The 16,696-nt window shown below is 33.1% G+C and overlaps 3 protein-coding genes across 3 annotated transcripts; 2 read left to right on the top strand and 1 right to left on the bottom strand.

Annotated features, from left to right (window-relative positions):
* The first annotated feature begins 216 nt into the window (after positions 1–216).
* Suv3 (Suv3 RNA helicase) lies at positions 217–9,144 on the top strand. Its single transcript, XM_089703729.1, has 15 exons — positions 217–726; positions 1,136–1,256; positions 1,515–1,683; positions 1,960–2,146; positions 2,709–2,786; positions 3,248–3,339; positions 3,787–3,926; positions 4,307–4,441; positions 4,579–4,685; positions 5,061–5,254; positions 5,876–6,055; positions 6,657–6,805; positions 7,215–7,313; positions 8,018–8,156; positions 8,974–9,144. The coding sequence occupies exons 1-15, from the start codon at positions 303–305 to the stop codon at positions 9,076–9,078; spliced, it is 2,319 nt and encodes a 772-aa protein (XP_089559855.1). The 5' UTR covers positions 217–302; the 3' UTR covers positions 9,079–9,144.
* Positions 9,145–10,129: 985 nt separating this feature from the next.
* LOC149482416 (uncharacterized) lies at positions 10,130–13,079 on the top strand. The gene is made up of 5 exons (XM_089703731.1): positions 10,130–10,296; positions 10,368–10,500; positions 10,747–11,049; positions 11,128–11,294; positions 11,859–13,079. The coding sequence occupies exons 1-5, from the start codon at positions 10,236–10,238 to the stop codon at positions 12,119–12,121; spliced, it is 927 nt and encodes a 308-aa protein (XP_089559857.1). The 5' UTR covers positions 10,130–10,235; the 3' UTR covers positions 12,122–13,079.
* A 50-nt stretch (positions 13,080–13,129) lies between these two features.
* On the bottom strand, positions 13,130–15,812 carry LOC149482415 (transcriptional adapter 1-2-like). The gene is made up of 3 exons (XM_089703988.1): positions 14,772–15,812; positions 14,183–14,547; positions 13,130–13,914 (listed from the first exon to the last, which is right to left on the bottom strand). The coding sequence occupies exons 1-3, from the start codon at positions 15,165–15,167 to the stop codon at positions 13,764–13,766; spliced, it is 912 nt and encodes a 303-aa protein (XP_089560114.1). The 5' UTR covers positions 15,168–15,812; the 3' UTR covers positions 13,130–13,763.
* Between the last annotated feature and the right edge of the window lie 884 nt (positions 15,813–16,696).

Here is a 16,696-nt window from a genome sequence, read left to right as displayed (position 1 = left end):
AATCATTACTGTTGTAATGCCGTTTCATTGTGAAGAATATATACTATATTCTTCATCACATACTTTTTGCCTATCTTTCACTATCTTTTAAACTACATTTTAAACACATAAAACTTGTGACAGGGAACTGGCAAAAATATCAAACTTCAGGAGAAAAAAATAAACAAAAAAAAAGACAAAAGTCAGTAATCTGTCAGTGTCAACCATCAAGTGTCAAGTTTCAGCATTTTGCATTTTTGTAGCAATGTGTCAGATTGTATTCGATAAATTTTAGTTTCTAATATTATTATTTTTTAATCAAAATGTACAAAGGCTTTTCACGAATATGGACTATTTATTGTACTGATAGACTTCAACCTTGTGTTACACCTTTCGTCAGCAGTGTTTTGAATCCGCGAAAAGGAAAACTTGGAAGTGTAGGTTATGTTTTCAAAAGAACCAAGAAACATGATAAGGGTAATCCATCGGCTTTGTTTGTTCCTGTACCAGTTAAACCAAATCCAGATGATATCAATATAGGCGAAGAATTCACAGGAAGATTAAAAAAGCAAGACTTGTTAAAAATATTGAATAAATTTTATCAGAAAGCTGAAGTGAGAGTGTTGGCATCTGAGAATGGGTTGGATGACCAGTTGTTACATCAGGCATTCTTGTCGTTTCGAAGACATTGTTTGGAACATGATTTGCCGCCAGATTTACACATAACTATAAGTGATATATTAGTAGGTGAGGTTATTAACACATTGTTCTGTTCGGTTGGACTAAAGCAAAGGGGGCACAGGACTTAAAATTTTTTTGATGGAGTTGGTGTCATTATAACACCTATTTATTATTGTTTTATCGTAAAGATTACGCTAATATAAGCATGTTTTATAGGAACAACTTTTCTCTAATATCAAAAATGGCTGAGATATTCGCCCTCAAAGATTGATGGTTTTCATTAGGTTAGGTTAGGTTTGTTAAAAAAAAAAATTACACAGAAATAGGAGCCCCGCTTCAAAATTTTTCACTTTGGATCAAAAATTTTCTAAGTCCTTACTTTGCGCCCCCTTTGCTTTAGGCGGACCCTCTGTTCAAAATCTTTTGTTTGTGCTCCGAAATTACAAGAAAAAACAACTATTTATGTTATTTCTAGGTGCTGGACATGTAGATGATTTATTTCCATATTTTCTAAGGCACGCTAGGTTAGCATTTCCTCATCTAGACTGTTTAGAAGATTTAAAGAAAATATCAGATTTAAGAACCCCAGCCAATTGGTAAATATAAACTTTTATAAATTCTATCTACTATATAAAAATAAGTCGAGTTTTCTTTCCTGACGCTATAACTCCAGAACGCATGAACTGATTTCCACGGTTGTGCATTCGTTCGAAAGGTCTCGGGCTCCGTGAGGTTTATAGCAAAGAAAAGGTGTCTCTGGTGGTGAAACGGAGTTCGCCAGGTTTGCTAGTATCATATAAAATTATTGTAATACATATTATGAAATTTTATAACTGAAATTGTTATTATATCAGGTATCCCCAAGCTCGGAATATGAATAGGAAGATAGTATTTCACGCAGGTCCTACGAACTCTGGAAAGACTTACCATGCCATGGAAAGATACCTCACTGCCAAATCCGGGGTTTATTGTGGACCACTCAAATTATTAGCTACAGAAATATATCACAAATCAAATAAAAGGGTATGTATTCAAATAATTAGTATATTCGTTTTCTGCCCGCGGCTTTGCCCGCTTTGTCTGAAACCTAATAAATTATATACTAAAACCTTCTTCGAGAACCACTCTATCTATTAAAAAAAAAAAAAAAACACATTGAAATCCGTTGCAAAGTTTTAAAGATTTTAGCATACAATAGGGACATAACGAAGAAAGTGACTTTGTACATGTAGTGATATTCTTAAATTATCCTTTACTTTATTTGATGTACATATTTAAATGTTATCATAATTATTTTAGGGGACTCCATGTGACTTAATAACTGGTGAAGAGAGGCGACACGCGTCACAATATAGTACATTACTAGATAATGATGAAGAAAAAGTTACAGAAACTGACGAGCAGCCATTTCTTCTTGATGAACCGGAACTCACTCCATCAAAACATGTTGCGTGTACAGTGGAAATGACATCATTGAATGACAGTTGTAAGTTATCCAAAATTGTATTTAATATTTTTTTTAAGTATGTAAAAATATTGATGCATGCAATACAAACAGAAATAAAATGTCCATATGTATACATATATCCAAACCGCGCCCATAAGTCCTCTATGTTTTGAATATAATATTGGGGTAATCGTAATTCAATTATGAACAACACACAGCCGAGTGGGCAGTCACCATCAATAAAAAATATAAATACCATCAGAATGTTTTGATTGTTAAAAAAAGAGAACTGCAGGGCCTTTTGACGTGACAACGTCTTATAATACGATAGAGCCGGCTGCACGCACGAAAAAACATGACTCATGCGGCGTTACCTCGCTCTGAGGCGTTCCATGTAAGGCTTGTGAAGTGCAAGTGAGAGCGCAGAACGAGCGACAAAGAGGCACTATCGGACGTTGTCACGTTCAACTATCGTCAGTAAACCGACTTTACAGACAAACAATTTTTTTTTATGAATAATGATGATGATGATTATAGGTGTGTTGTCAGCTGACAGGTGACAATGCAGTAATGTATATATTTATTTTGTTTATTTTTTCAGATGAAGTAGCAATCATAGATGAAATCCAAATGATTGGTGACAGAGGTAGAGGGTGGGCATGGACGAGAGCTGTGTTAGGTAATTTATTTAAAGTTATTATGTTTTAAATACTTAGAAACAAAGAAATGCTCGTCATCCTACTAATATTGTAAATGCGAAAGTTTGTGAGGATGGATTGTTGTTTGTTACTCTTTCACGCAAATACTACTGTATGTCGTATGTATAAATATAATCGTATGATTACAATGAAATTTGTTATGTAAGTAGCTGAAGACCCAGAATAAGACATAAGGCTTTTTATCCCGGATATCTCACAGGAACGGAAACTATGCGGGTTTTATTTTTTAAAAACGCGGGCGGAGCCGCGGGCGGAATCTATTCTTAATAGATACTTTGTTAATTAATCCGTCAGTCCTCGGATCACAGACACAATAGAAAATCTATTGTGTCTCGGCCCGATCGGGCCGCTCGGTGGTCAATGGGTTAAGGTGATGAGGTCTGAAGTTATTATGTATAATACATGGTATATTTTTGCATAGGTTTACAAGCTGATGAAATTCATTTGTGTGGAGAGGCTGGTGCCATAAATTTAGTGGAAGAAATTTGTAATACTACTGGAGAAGAAATGGAGGTATATTTGATAATGTTATATGACATATTATAAATTATCTCTTTCTTTTATCATATTATAAGCTGCACCCTGCGGTTTCACCCGCGGGGATTGGTTTCTGTTGGTCTTAGCGTGATGATATATAGCCTATAGCCTTCCCTGATAAATGGGTTATTTAACCCTGATATAATTTTTCAAATTGGACCAGTCGTTCCTGATATTAGCGCATTCAAACAAACAAACTCTTCAGCTTTATAATATTAGTATTGTTGTTTAGCAATACATAAAACATATTTTGAAGTAGAAATAACAGAGACATATCAGAGAAACCAAAAATCAATGAATCGTTGCACCTGTTTGTTTTACAAGTGGTTTAACTAACACAACTTTCTTTGATATTTAAATTAAATCCAATACATTTTTTAGTAAACAAACTATAAATTCAGACAATATTTAACATTATTTTAGATTCGTACATACAAAAGGTTGACGGAATTGAAAGTAGAGGATTCAGCGCTGGGCTCATTGGATAATGTGAAACCTGGCGATTGTATCGTATGTTTCAATAAGAACGACATTTACAGTGTAAGTCGTGCTATAGAACAGAGGTCAGTCCCCTGTTGAGGCAGGTATCTATAAGGTCATACAATTTATTGTATTAGTTGTTGAAATCATTATATTGAAAGATAGTCATTTAGTAGTAAATGATACAGTATTCATTTAAATAATAATAAAAAAACAAAATAGTCTATAATATCCAGTATATATTGAGAAAGGAGAGGTATAAAACCTTTAAAAATAGTAATAAATAATCTCTCTGGTCCCTATAATTTATCAAAGTTTGTTCAGTTGTTGTGAAGTTAGAATTATTTCTAGAGAATTTTTTGAATCATGAGACTTCACACCCATAAATTATAAGATCTATAATATTTCATACATTTAGTTGTTTAACGATATTGAAGATTTAATACCTTTGATTATATTTTAGGGGACATGAAGTGGCGGTTATATACGGTAGTTTACCGCCAGGAACAAAATTGGCTCAAGCAAATAAATTCAATGATCCTGACAGTTCATGTAAGGTTATGGTCGCTACGGATGCTATCGGCCTTGGTATCAATTTGTAAGTTTTACTATTGTTATTGGAATTATTTACGTTCTGAATTTATGTACAAATTTGTTATTAAATAAGAAATTTTATAATAAGATTTGTTTGACAGATTTTTTGTAATTTTTGACATTTTTTGTTTAATATTTTAGGAGTATAAGAAGGATAATATTTTATTCTCTAATAAAGCCAGTTGTAAATGAGGATGGTGAGAAGGAAATGGATGTTATCAGTATATCACAAGCTTTGCAAATAGCGGGTATGTATTTTTTTGCAGATATTTCAGTTCCAGAAGTTGAATCCTATTTCTTATTATAATTATATATAATATATTATTTTATTTATTTAATAATATGTATAATTTTTATTTTTGTCATACATATTTTTATAGATTTTATAGATCACATGTTTTAATAGATGGAAATTTAAATGAAAATTATACACAAGGTGCATACTATGTGTATCAAGATGTATGTATTTGTATGTTATAAATGTTTCGAGTATGGGTTTGGTATTTCTTTTTATTTGGGTAATTGGTAGAAGTTATATGTCGATTAAAATGTTTATTAAAATTGTGTGTAGAATTATATTGGCAGAGGAATTAAAAATGTCAACCAAAATGTTCCCGATTCAGGTCGAGCAGGTAGATACGGTAGTGCCTGGGAGACGGGTTACGTGACAACATTCAAAGCGGAAGACTTGCCAACACTAAAGACTCTATTGTCCAAACCACCTGACCCAGTGATGCAGGCTGGTTTGCATCCAACCTCTGAACAGATGGAGTTATACGCTTATCATTTGCCACATGCAAGTCTTAGTAGCTTAATGGTATGTGGATAATTAAAAATAATTAGTATTAGGAGAAAAAAGCAAAATAAGATTCTTTAAATGAGGATCAAAGTCGTTGCTGATAAGAAAATTAAACTCATTGTCAATTAATAACTTAAAAACTTATTTTGTGACAATAATGTTCAAGGTTTGTATACGCTCATTAGAAACGCTTGACACTGTCTAAAGATAATTATTATTGTGATTGTTTAAAAAAAATGTTTTGGTGACGTCCATATCGTTGTTTTTTTTGAAGTGAAACTTTTATAAGCGCGTTGTGAGTAAAATGTCAATACTGTCATGTCATTCGAGTAAGGCGACGATTTTGGTAACTTTGAATCTTGCCAAAGAAGTTTCACTTCTGACACGTGTGCTCAGCAGGGGCCCTTTTTTCTTCTTTTATTATACTTTTTTGAAGTGAAAACTTCTTTAGCGGCGTTGAGCACTTTTTCTGTAATGGGTATAAAATCTTAAACTCGCGTCAGGACTCGTGACCTGATCGAAAAGCGTAAGACGGATGGATATCAAACATGCTCAACGTTAATAATCAAGTTTTCACTTCTGCCGGCACTCCCGGAGTGCAACCCGTCTTTTTTATTCCATAATTTTGCTCGTTCCCAGGACATATTCGTACACCTATGCACGGTGGACGACTCGCTATACTTCATGTGCAACACGGAAGCGTTCAAGTTCCTAGCGGAGATGATACAGCACGTGCCGCTACCGTTGCGTGCGCGGTACGTGTTCTGTTGCGCGCCGATCAATAATAAACTGCCCTTTGTGTGCGCTACTTTCCTTAAGGTAAAACATTTTTCTGATAACGTTTTTAAAATCGTTTTAGTCGGGTGACATGTTCAGAAACTTGGTGTCACACCAAAACCTCACGAGCACGATCGCAGGTATAACGAGAGAGAGACGGACCGATCTCCCGTCTCATCTCGAGCGCTGCCACTGCATTATGTTATCACGTAAACATCTCGATCGTAAACCTACTTTACAGACAACCAATTTTTCTCTTCATTTAGTTTGAAGTTTGAAGCGTTAAGCGTTTGAAGCGACACTATTGGCTATTTACAAACACTTTCCTCGCTACACATTCTCCCACATTATTGGTGGAAAAACACCCTAATTAGTTTTTTTTATTTACATAAAAAAAAAACAGAAATAAGGAAGTTTTTAATGTGCTACTTTCTAAAGTAAAGGTTTTTGAAGTGAAACTTTTTAAGGCGCGTTGAGAGTAAAATTTCAAGGTCGCGTCATGGCAATGCCGTCACGTTATTGAGTAAGGAAACGATTCTGGTATCTTTGAATTTTGCCAAAGAAGTTTCACTTCTGACATGTGCTCTGCACACACGCTCTTTTCTTGAGTATCGCGAATTTTTATAATCAAATAATTTGTCAGATGGTGCGGCAATACAGTCGCAACGAGCCGTTAACCAAAAACTGGTTAAGCAACGTAGTGGACTGGCCGCTACCAGCACCGAAGACGATCATGGATCTAGTGCATCTGGAAGCTGTTTTTGATGTTCTCGAGTTGTATTTGTGGCTTAGGTAAGGATGTTAAATCTTAAAAGAGATCAAATAGAATAATTGCTGGTTAATAGATATTAGAATCTATCGTTTTGCTATACATTATAAAATGCATTAAAAAATAAACGTGAATCATCTGATATGATTATGTTTTGTAAAATTAGATTTTTTTTTCTTTAAGATGATTTAACATGTATTTATGTCCGTACAGACAGACACAGAGAAGGGTATAAATAATTAATTATCAGTCAATAAAATGGGACCTACCTTTCAGCTTAGTTATTAAAATAATAATCACGTGTTTTTTTTTATATTGTCCAATTAACAAAGATATTATAGATTAGATATCCCAGTGTTTTTACTGTTTTAAATTTAAATACATAATAATTTCGCAACGTAACGATTAACGAAATATTCTTTTTACGTACAGCTATAGATTCCCGGACATGTTCCCGGACGTTAAGCTCGTTCGCGAAATGGAGACGGAACTAGATGCCATCATACAGCAAGGGATCTTCCAAATTACCCGGTAAGAGTTTTATATAACACTTAGATATGTTATTGAAAAATATGTGCTTTTTATACAGGGTGTCCCACTGTTGGTATACTAAGCTCAAAGGAGGTTATAGTTTTGCATACGCTGAGTACGTAAAAAATACTTAAAAAATTCCAGACGCATTTTTTTTCAAATAGATGAAATCTTAAAACTCTATGTGTACACCCATAGCAAGCAACCCACCCATTTTTGCCACTAGCACGTGAGCTATCGTTTAAGATTATGTTTTCATAGACAAAATGCTCACATTAGAGAAGCAGTATATGACGGCTGCGCGAAGCTAGAGAAGAAAACATGGATTTTCAGGAAAAAATTATCAAAATTTTTTTAACGTAATTTTGTTGTTTATGTATTTTTTACGTGATCAGTGTATGCAAAACTACAAGTTCCTTCGCGCTTAGTATACCAATAGTGGGACACCCTGTATAGCAGAACCTGGTGATGAGACTGGTTAAACTATTCCATCAAATATTCTGGAAATTTATATTTCGACAAATTGTAAAGGCATTAGAAACAGGATATAATGTGTTCAAATGCTAATAATATTAACCACTTCACCACAGCTCGTCAAAAATGCCATTTTTGTTTCACTTTATGTTGCAGTTTATAAAATTACTTAGAATTGAATATAATGTGAATCTTTAGTCATATAATTTATAATAATTATTTTCCAACAGATTACTACGAAACTCAGATCAAGCGCTCAAAGACGGTTCAGAGTTGGAGGAAGTCGGTAGAGGCAAAAAGAAAATGTCTCACGGACACTCGAGAGGTGATGAATCGAAGGGAAAACTGTCAGAAATGCTTGTAGCTAGGGTGAGAATTATTTTTTTATATTTAATATGTGTTTTTACGATTAAATTTACATTCATATTTTTTAATTCATCGAAAACTTCATTGAATTATGATGTTTATTGATTACTTGACAGTAATCAATAAACTGAATGATTGTTTTTTCGTATATATCCGTTCGTTATGTGTAATGAAGGAAAAAGTTACTTGTCTAAAATGATAAGTAAAAGCGGGAAAAGAGGATTTTTTTAAATACCATTATTCTTTTTTATTATTTGAATGTTATGTGAATGATATACAATATAAATAAGTTTTTCTTACTTTCCTCGTCTGTAGGATTAATTTCGTGCCAAACTGTCTGTTTCCTTCAAACAAAGGTTAAAGGTCATGGTGCAATGTATGTTATCTTTTATCCAGTTCAAAATAGGTCAATACTTGTATCGTAATAAATACTGTTATACACATATATGTAATGAAATGACGATATCTTAAGCCTATGTTTGTAATTTTAATTATGAGGCAGGATATCAATTCAATTAGCCAGTAGTGCAAAGAGCACACACCCTGTCTCATTCAATTAGTTATTTGACATAATATGAAAGATCCACAAAAAGTGATCACTTTCCTCAAACTTTAAAGTATTTTGAATGTAAACTTCTTTGCGCTTTGCGAGTAAAATTACTAGCTTGCGTCATTGCAATACCGTCACGTCATGGAGTAAGGCGACGATTTTTGTACCTTTGAAATCTAATAAACAATAATATTATTAGGTATATGTTAACAGAATTTTTAATACCTTTTATTTCTTACTAGTTTTTAGACCATCGTTTTTTATTTCCAGGGCCTTATAACACCGCAGATGTTGAAAAAACTACAACAAGAATTAACATCAGATAAACAAGACAGGAGTAGTCGAGGCAAACCTAACAGAAATAGACGGAAATGAAAATTATTTGTACCATAGTTGTGTGTCCGATCGTGCGAATGTCTAATAAAGTGTATGTGAATAGTTGTTATGCGTTTTATTTATTATTTTATAAACATTAAGGATAAATTCATATTGAAAATGTTTGAATTTCGTTATTTTTAGATGAAACTTTGAACAGCGTCACACTTCTCGTGCGTAACATTGTCTCTCGAGATGATACGAAACTTAAAAAACAATAGTTTTCTTATCAACGTTAATTTTTTTATAGCCATACGCTCAAAAATATGTAGTCAAGACAGTACAAATGATACGATTTTATATGTCACTAGGTTTAAAAATCAGACATTATACGATCGAGCCAAAAAATTATATGAAACTACACCTAGAACTCGCAAGTTACCAGAATCCAGTGGCTTATAGGCAATTCAATTCAAATATGTAAAATATGTGCGAAAAAATTCTTTGTAATTCGATCAATAATACAAACTAAATAATTTAAAAATAAAAGCTTAATTCTATCTGCGTGATAATATACTAATGCTAAGTGCTTTTGGCAAACGCAAAGAAATATTTTTTAAAACAGTTTTAAGCTCAACCTTATTACAAGCATGACAATTATAAAATCGCAAATCGTAAAAATGTATCTTTACAACAGAACTAATAAACAAAATAAGAGCTCACTTCGCTCACTTATTTAGTTCTCCTAAATCGAAGACCTGTCTGAATAAAATACTAAGGATAGATCTCGTTTTAATAAAATACAACTACACCTACTTAACCTACACCTAAAAACAGAAAATAACAAAGGAATTTTAAACCTCGGGTTACCGTTTATTTAATGTATAGCAGTTACTTATGTTGTCAGCGCTTTTGTCTTTTCACAACTGTAAAAAATCAATTTTCTTTAAAATGTTAACGGTAACAACTCCAGTTTCTTTACACATCTTTTACGGTGCAAACAAGTGGTCACATTTATGTACAAGTTTAATTAAATATTATGTAACTAGCCCAATGAGTATCTACTTAGTAAATAGTTTAATAGTTCCGACGTTATCATAATTGTTAAGAAATGACCCGTTGACACTTGTAATGCAGAAGTATTATCGCATGAGCCCGAGGGTAGTTAAACTAATTATTGATAGTATTAATTACTGCCTGATACGCGACAGTCCAAGATGAAGCAAATACAATTAGCATTTATTTGCGTATTTTTACAAAACTTGTGGATTATAAATGGTATTTTATTTGAATAATTCATAATTTAACAAATTGGTGATATACAACGTTTAATTATATAATATTCTTAGCTTATAGGACATTTGATGTGGACGGTGAAGAAACGATATTGGCATTTGAAAATGAGAAAATCAAAATTCAGTGCAAATCAGATTTTCCCATGATTTATTGCGGTTTTGTTAATCCGCGGGGAGCACGGTTTTCGTAAGTACATATTTCTTTTTTACTACTTCTATTTTTATAAAGTGACTTGCAATATTAGTTTTTTTGGCGGTAAAGTTATGGTCTGTACTTAGATATGAACATATTAAAGGCATAATAATCGTATCTCCTCGTTGTTTCAAACGTTTCCTTTTCCTACTCTAATTGTACTTTTTATTATTATTGAACTAGTAGTTAAATATTATGTTAGTATTGTTTGTAAATAATCTATCAATCTTTCATACTCAGATTTACAGATCTAGGCGTTCATGCAGGCAGGTGCGTTCATGAGATCAAAGCAAAGAAAACAGACAGTGGTGAGTGGAAATGTCACATTGGGAGGAAAACTGAACGATTGGAAACCATAAAGAGGATTCAAGTAAGAGTTGTTAAGCAGTTAGCAGCGGTAAAACCAAACATAACTACAAAATATGGGAAGAGTATAACATTGTCTTGCGCGACTACGGGTGGTTTTATTCCTCTGAGCTATTGCAGATTTGAACCGCCAAATGGCAAATCTTTTAGCATAGATCCAACGGTCACTGAAGCAAAGTAAGTTATTTAACTCTTAATTATTTTTTATTAATTTACCACGATTTTGCAATGTGATAATTTTTTTTTCTTTTCCAGTCCAATCTTAGGTAAATACTATTTCCCGTCCAATAGCAGTCTTGATAGAGGTGATTGTTGTGTCACAATTCGTAAAGTGAAAGCCGAAGATGTTGGCTTGTGGACGTGCGGTGCTGGTATGGAGGACGGAAATGAACATACTGACATCATCAGAGTGGAAATTGAAGGTAAGGAACACCTGCTAAAATATTATGTTATTTGGCGAAAGGGAGAGCAATAGCATTTAGTAATATGTATCTGTACGGTCTGCCCATTAATTGAAATAAACTGGAGGATTATTATTTAAAAGACGATTAGGGAATGGGCGAGTCATCTGATACACGTGTGCAAAACTGCTCATCCACACGATCACGGTATGTTACTATCTGCAAAATGGGATCGGTTAATCTAGCATAGAAATTAAGAAGTAGGGCTGGCATCTTATCTATTTCGTTTATACTAGAGGTATTTAGGTATTTATACTAGAGGTCCGCCCCGGCTTCGCCCGTGGTACATATTTCCCAATAAAAGGTAGCCTATGTCCTTTCTCGGGTATCAAAATATCTCCATACCAAATTTCATGCAAATTGGTTCAGTAGTTTAGGCGTGATTGAGTAACAGACAGACAGAGTTACTTTCGCATTTATAATATTAGTATTAGTAAGTATGGATTATAATTCTAGACTGTTCAGGTTATATAATCAAAATTTAGCTTATTTCTTATTTTTAACGTAAAATATTATTTTTATCAGGAATGTACGCAATGTCCACGGCGTCAGCCACGGGGGTGACAATAGGAGGTATCATAATAGCGGCTACAATGGGTTTGCTCGGTTACGTAGCGTGGAAGAAATGGCGGTTGCTAGGGGTTACGCAACAGGAACCAGAGGCAATGGAGATGGAGCATAGAGCTGAAACACCATCTCCAAGACCTTTCAGAGCTGTGCCTGGTATTGTAGTACAATCTCCGTCTACGCCTGGTTCGTCTCCTTTAATGTCGAGTACAAGGTCATAGGTACCTATTTACAGGCTATGTCAACACTTAAGTATAATGCGTTTCAACTAAGAATAGGAATATTACGCCTCAAAGGAAATAACGTTTTAAAAAATACGATTTCCCTAGGTTCCTTATAAATCTAATTTGCATATTTAACAGTTTAAGTAAGTATTAAATTTTGCGTAATCTTACATCAAATTTAAATAGTAAAAATATTGTATAAATTAGAATATTCATTGGTACTTATACATTAACAACTATGACCACAACGTGGCAATATGGTGATCCTATTCATAGTTGAATTGCATAGTAGGTTCCTAATAATTCTCTACCTAGTTTGAAAAAAATGAATTATTTTAATTGCGCCTAGTCTTACGATTTAGTTTTGTAAATATTTGATTTGAAATGCTTAGATAATAGAGTAGATGTCACCGTTAATTGTAAGCAATAGTTGACTAATGTGTTATGTATATAATTTAAGTACCTACCGCTAAAATAGCTATATTCTATGTTCTTGACTTTTGTTAACAGGTTAACAATAATAGATTATTGATATTGAGATCTTGTACATGTTTATATTATGTTTTCTTGAAAGTTGAATGCTATTATCAAACAAATAATTATTCCTGACTCAAAAGTTCTTATTAAGTACTTATTTACAATTTTAAAATATTATTTTATTTCTGTATCACTATTTCTTGTCTGTTTTTTGTTAATGCTCACTTTACTTGTGAACCTATAAACATTATTTTTTCATTTCTCTCTTTCTTTTACTCATGCTTAATGATTTTGATAAAAAATCTTAACATTTGGTTTCGATCTACGTCTAAAAAACCCCAACTATTAACTAAAATAAGATTATTATAATTGTAAATTCAAGTGTATTATAATTATGAAATGTTAAATATGTAAATGAAATTGTTTTTAATTGGTAAGTATCGAAGTTTAACTCGTAATAAATTTTTTTTTAATAGCGTATTTATTTATCGAATTCCTTATATTATGTCATATATCCCATTCCTCAAATTACAAAAAATAAAACACTGAACTTATACACATATTTAAAAACATTTTTATTCCTTAAAATCTTAATGAATTAATCATATACATACATGTACCACATTTATATAATTCATACAGTATTCTTAGACTAATTGTTGTGGACTCTAAAACCACTAAAACTATGTACACTGAGATAAAACTTAATTCCATTTTAAGCATCACATATTATACATAACATATTTTTACAGCATATAGACAAGATAAATTAAGATTATGGACTTGTATTATTTATCTAAATGATTTTTGGCTTGACTAAAAAGTAGAAATATTTAGAATTATTGTACCTGGTTCATGTTATGTTTATACAAATATACAAGAATCACAAGAAGATATAAAATCACAGGAAAAAATAAAATATACATCCACTTTATCTGCAATATTTTTTTTTTGTTAAAAGTTTGTTTCATTGGAGATCATAAAACAGGTAAAATTATAAGTTATAAACGGTATCTGGACATGAAAGTGATGTTCATTAGCTTAGTACACATTTTCCAAATAACATCTTACTTTTCAATTTATTTTATTATAGGATCATCTATGCTCTACAGTCTACCACATACACATTTTACTAGTTCAGAAAACCAACAAAAACCTATGACTAATAACTAGGATGGTTTAACATGATAGCCAATCTTTCCATATTAACTGCATACACAGAATGACATGCTATTACATTCTTGTGGACCAATAATGTGTTGTAGAACTCATCTATTGTTAATTTTTCGTCATTTGCTTCTGCATCTGTTGAACTGAAAAAAAAAACACTAATTTGTAACTATTTCAAATAAAATAGAATTCGTAAACTATATTTAGAAGTAGAAATATAGAGTGTATTTTCATTTTGTTTTTACACTTTGTACACTATATTTTTATAAAAACTAAACCAAAAATTTGGTTTAAATGTTAAAATGCTTGGTTAAAAACCAGAAATTTATATTCATAATAATATAAATCCTAAACTGTGACAAATAAACATACTACAAAAATATAAAATTTTAACATAACTTCAAAACATACCTGCAAGCAATTTCAAAAGCCGCCGAGTGTTCAACTTCATCAATTGTAGGTGGGCACCTCGGTCCCAATGCATCCACACCATCATCCACAATCACCCTGCCTTCATGCTGAGGGTCATACAACTTGTTGGTACCCCTCAACCACATGTTGGGCATATCACCACCAACATCATACATAAAGTGCCTATTTCTCAACTTGTAACCCTTTCGTTGAGATACAACTGCACTTATGACGTTTTTAAGGAAGTTCTGTACGGCTGTTACTATGAGATCTGCTGCTTCGTCGTCAGCACCTTCAAGACCTAGTTCCCAGGCTGCAAGCATGAATCGTCCCACTACTAGAGCGTGGTCTGGTAGGAATATCTCCTGGAAAATATTTATAACAACGAAATAAATATATCAATAACTATGATATTTCTATGTTTACAGGCAATGTTAAAAGAATGGGAGCAAGTTACTATCATTCAAATTGAAAATTATTTCTTATCTCATTGCGCTATCAATTGAATATATTGAAACAGTAAATGTTGCGTATTATATTGGATGTTTTTAATTTTTGAGTGTCTAAATTTATGGAGAAAATGTCTCACCTGAGCTGCGTACTTCACGCCATCGCTACCCGCGCCTGGAGGGGAATTTGGTGGAAGATATTCCAATAAGTCAGCTGGTTCAAAGTTTGACTTTTCGGAGGTCCTCGACGTTCTCTTATGCCTTCTACTGTTCCTATTATGTGAGATAGCCTTCTCTTGAGCGATGGTTATCGATGTTTCAGCTAGGCCCTCGACTTTATTGAGTAGAGCCAGTAAGAAATCATTATGGAAGTGTATTTGTTCTGATGTCAACATAGCACGAGCCTCCATATCGAACTCTTCCTTTGTAAGTTTCATTCGAAACCATTGTTTCATATGATTGTAATATTTTGTTGATTTATCCCCTAGAGTTTCGTTTAGTTTCCGTCGAGCAACTGTTAGAGTATCTGAGGTCATTTTGTACAACTTGTAAGTGCTTTATTCAGTAAGCTCTTTACTAACTTTCTCGGATATGCAGTTTTTATTTCCTCAATTTTGTTTTTATTTATTCCGCATTCACATTTCACATCAATACAAACACCGCGTTATCGATTTAACAATAACTTGACATTGACGTACAACTATCATGGATGTCAAGAGCTGTCAATATTGACAATATGTGCTACTCAATTATGGCAATGAGCAAAGGTGGAGCAAAGTCTTTTTGCCTGTGACAAGTTGGTGTCAAGCTCGGAGCAATTAAAAGCTGGAAACTCGTAACCAGCACAGGAAAATATATGAACGGCGCCGACAAGCTTCAACACGCGCTGGTCACTGGGCGCTACCATATAAAATTTGTCTTGGTCTGCTTCAACCTGCTTCCTTTGTGTAGAACGAACCAGCGCTGATAATTAATTAGTATCCAGCTTTCTTTCTTAATACGGCCTAAGATGGTACGCGCTTCCCTCGTTTAGTGCAGCAGAGTGGTGAAAGAAATAAAACTTTATTTCCTTTCATTAAATAGTAGCATTCGTCCGCGTTCAAATTGTGAATTAATTAACCATTGCAATTTAAAAGAACCATGCTCAAATCCAACTGACGACACAAAAAAAAAATAGATTAAAATCGATCCAGCCGTTAAGGAGGAGTAAAGTGATAAACACACACAGAAGAAATCTTAATATATATAATATATAAATCTCGTGTCACAATGTTTGTCCTCAATCATCAATGGACTCCTAAACCACTTAACCGATTATAATAAAATTCGCACACCATGTGCAGTTCGATCCAACTTGAGAGATAGGATAGTTTAAACATGTAGGTACCACGGGCGAAGCCGGGGCGGACCACTAGTATAATATAAAAATGTTGTGTGGTTTTATGAAACCACGGTAAAAGTGAAACTGTTCGAACGGTTCCGAACACTGCTTTGTGTAGCGCATGTCGCGTGACGGTCGACTGCCGAGTAGCGATGCCGAGTATACTCTGTCCATTATATTATTTGCTTTTTGACAGCTTCACGCCTATGTATAATTGTATTGTCTATGTTAAAATGTCATACAAATAATTATCATACTTCATGGACAGGTCCCGCCCACTTAGTGATGCCTACACAGAATTATTCAATGATGGGTCGATAGATTAAAATAATCGATAGAAATACTCTGTAAAATATATCCGATACAGAAAAACTCTTCTATTATGTTATATAATTTAAACGTAAAGACAACCAAATTGTAAGATAGAAACCAATAAATAATAAAATATTAGTTTAGTTTAGTTTTAACATACAATGCATAGATATGTGGTCTTATTATTACATATCTTATTAGTATGTTTACGTTGTAATTATTATTTACGTACCTGATTCGATTTATGATAATATTTTGAATTTATAATTGAAATGGTATCACAATCGATAATCTTATGAACATCACTTCTGGTATCACCCGTCGAGCTGTCAAAAAGCAATTCTTATAGTGGACAGACTATAGGTATACTTA

The sequence above is a fragment of the Colias philodice genome, chromosome 15, assembly GCF_061535455.1.
Source record: "Colias philodice isolate Cphi_HAF_F1 chromosome 15, ilColPhil1 Martin Lab GWU primary, whole genome shotgun sequence".
NCBI lineage: Eukaryota > Metazoa > Arthropoda > Insecta > Lepidoptera > Pieridae > Colias > Colias philodice.
The sequence above is the reverse complement of the archived record's forward strand: the minus strand, read 5'-3'. Positions and strand labels throughout refer to the sequence as shown.

Excerpts from the sequence above, each read along its gene's own strand:
- Suv3 (XM_089703729.1), top strand. The coding sequence starts at position 303 with ATGTACAAAGGCTTTTCACGAATATGGACTATTTATTGTACTGATAGA. Across the intron at positions 2,147-2,708 it reads GACATCATTGAATGACAGTT|ATGAAGTAGCAATCATAGAT; the intron begins GTAAGTTATCCA and ends TTATTTTTTCAG. Across the intron at positions 2,787-3,247 it reads ATGGACGAGAGCTGTGTTAG|GTTTACAAGCTGATGAAATT; the intron begins GTAATTTATTTA and ends ATTTTTGCATAG.
- LOC149482416 (XM_089703731.1), top strand. The coding sequence starts at position 10,236 with ATGAAGCAAATACAATTAGCATTTATTTGCGTATTTTTACAAAACTTG. Across the intron at positions 10,297-10,367 it reads AAACTTGTGGATTATAAATG|CTTATAGGACATTTGATGTG; the intron begins GTATTTTATTTG and ends TAATATTCTTAG. Across the intron at positions 10,501-10,746 it reads CCGCGGGGAGCACGGTTTTC|ATTTACAGATCTAGGCGTTC; the intron begins GTAAGTACATAT and ends TTTCATACTCAG.
- LOC149482415 (XM_089703988.1), bottom strand. The coding sequence starts at position 15,167 with ATGACCTCAGATACTCTAACAGTTGCTCGACGGAAACTAAACGAAACT. Across the intron at positions 14,548-14,771 it reads GCGTGAAGTACGCAGCTCAG|GAGATATTCCTACCAGACCA; the intron begins GTGAGACATTTT and ends AATATTTTCCAG. Across the intron at positions 13,915-14,182 it reads GCTTTTGAAATTGCTTGCAG|TTCAACAGATGCAGAAGCAA; the intron begins GTATGTTTTGAA and ends TTTTTTTTTCAG.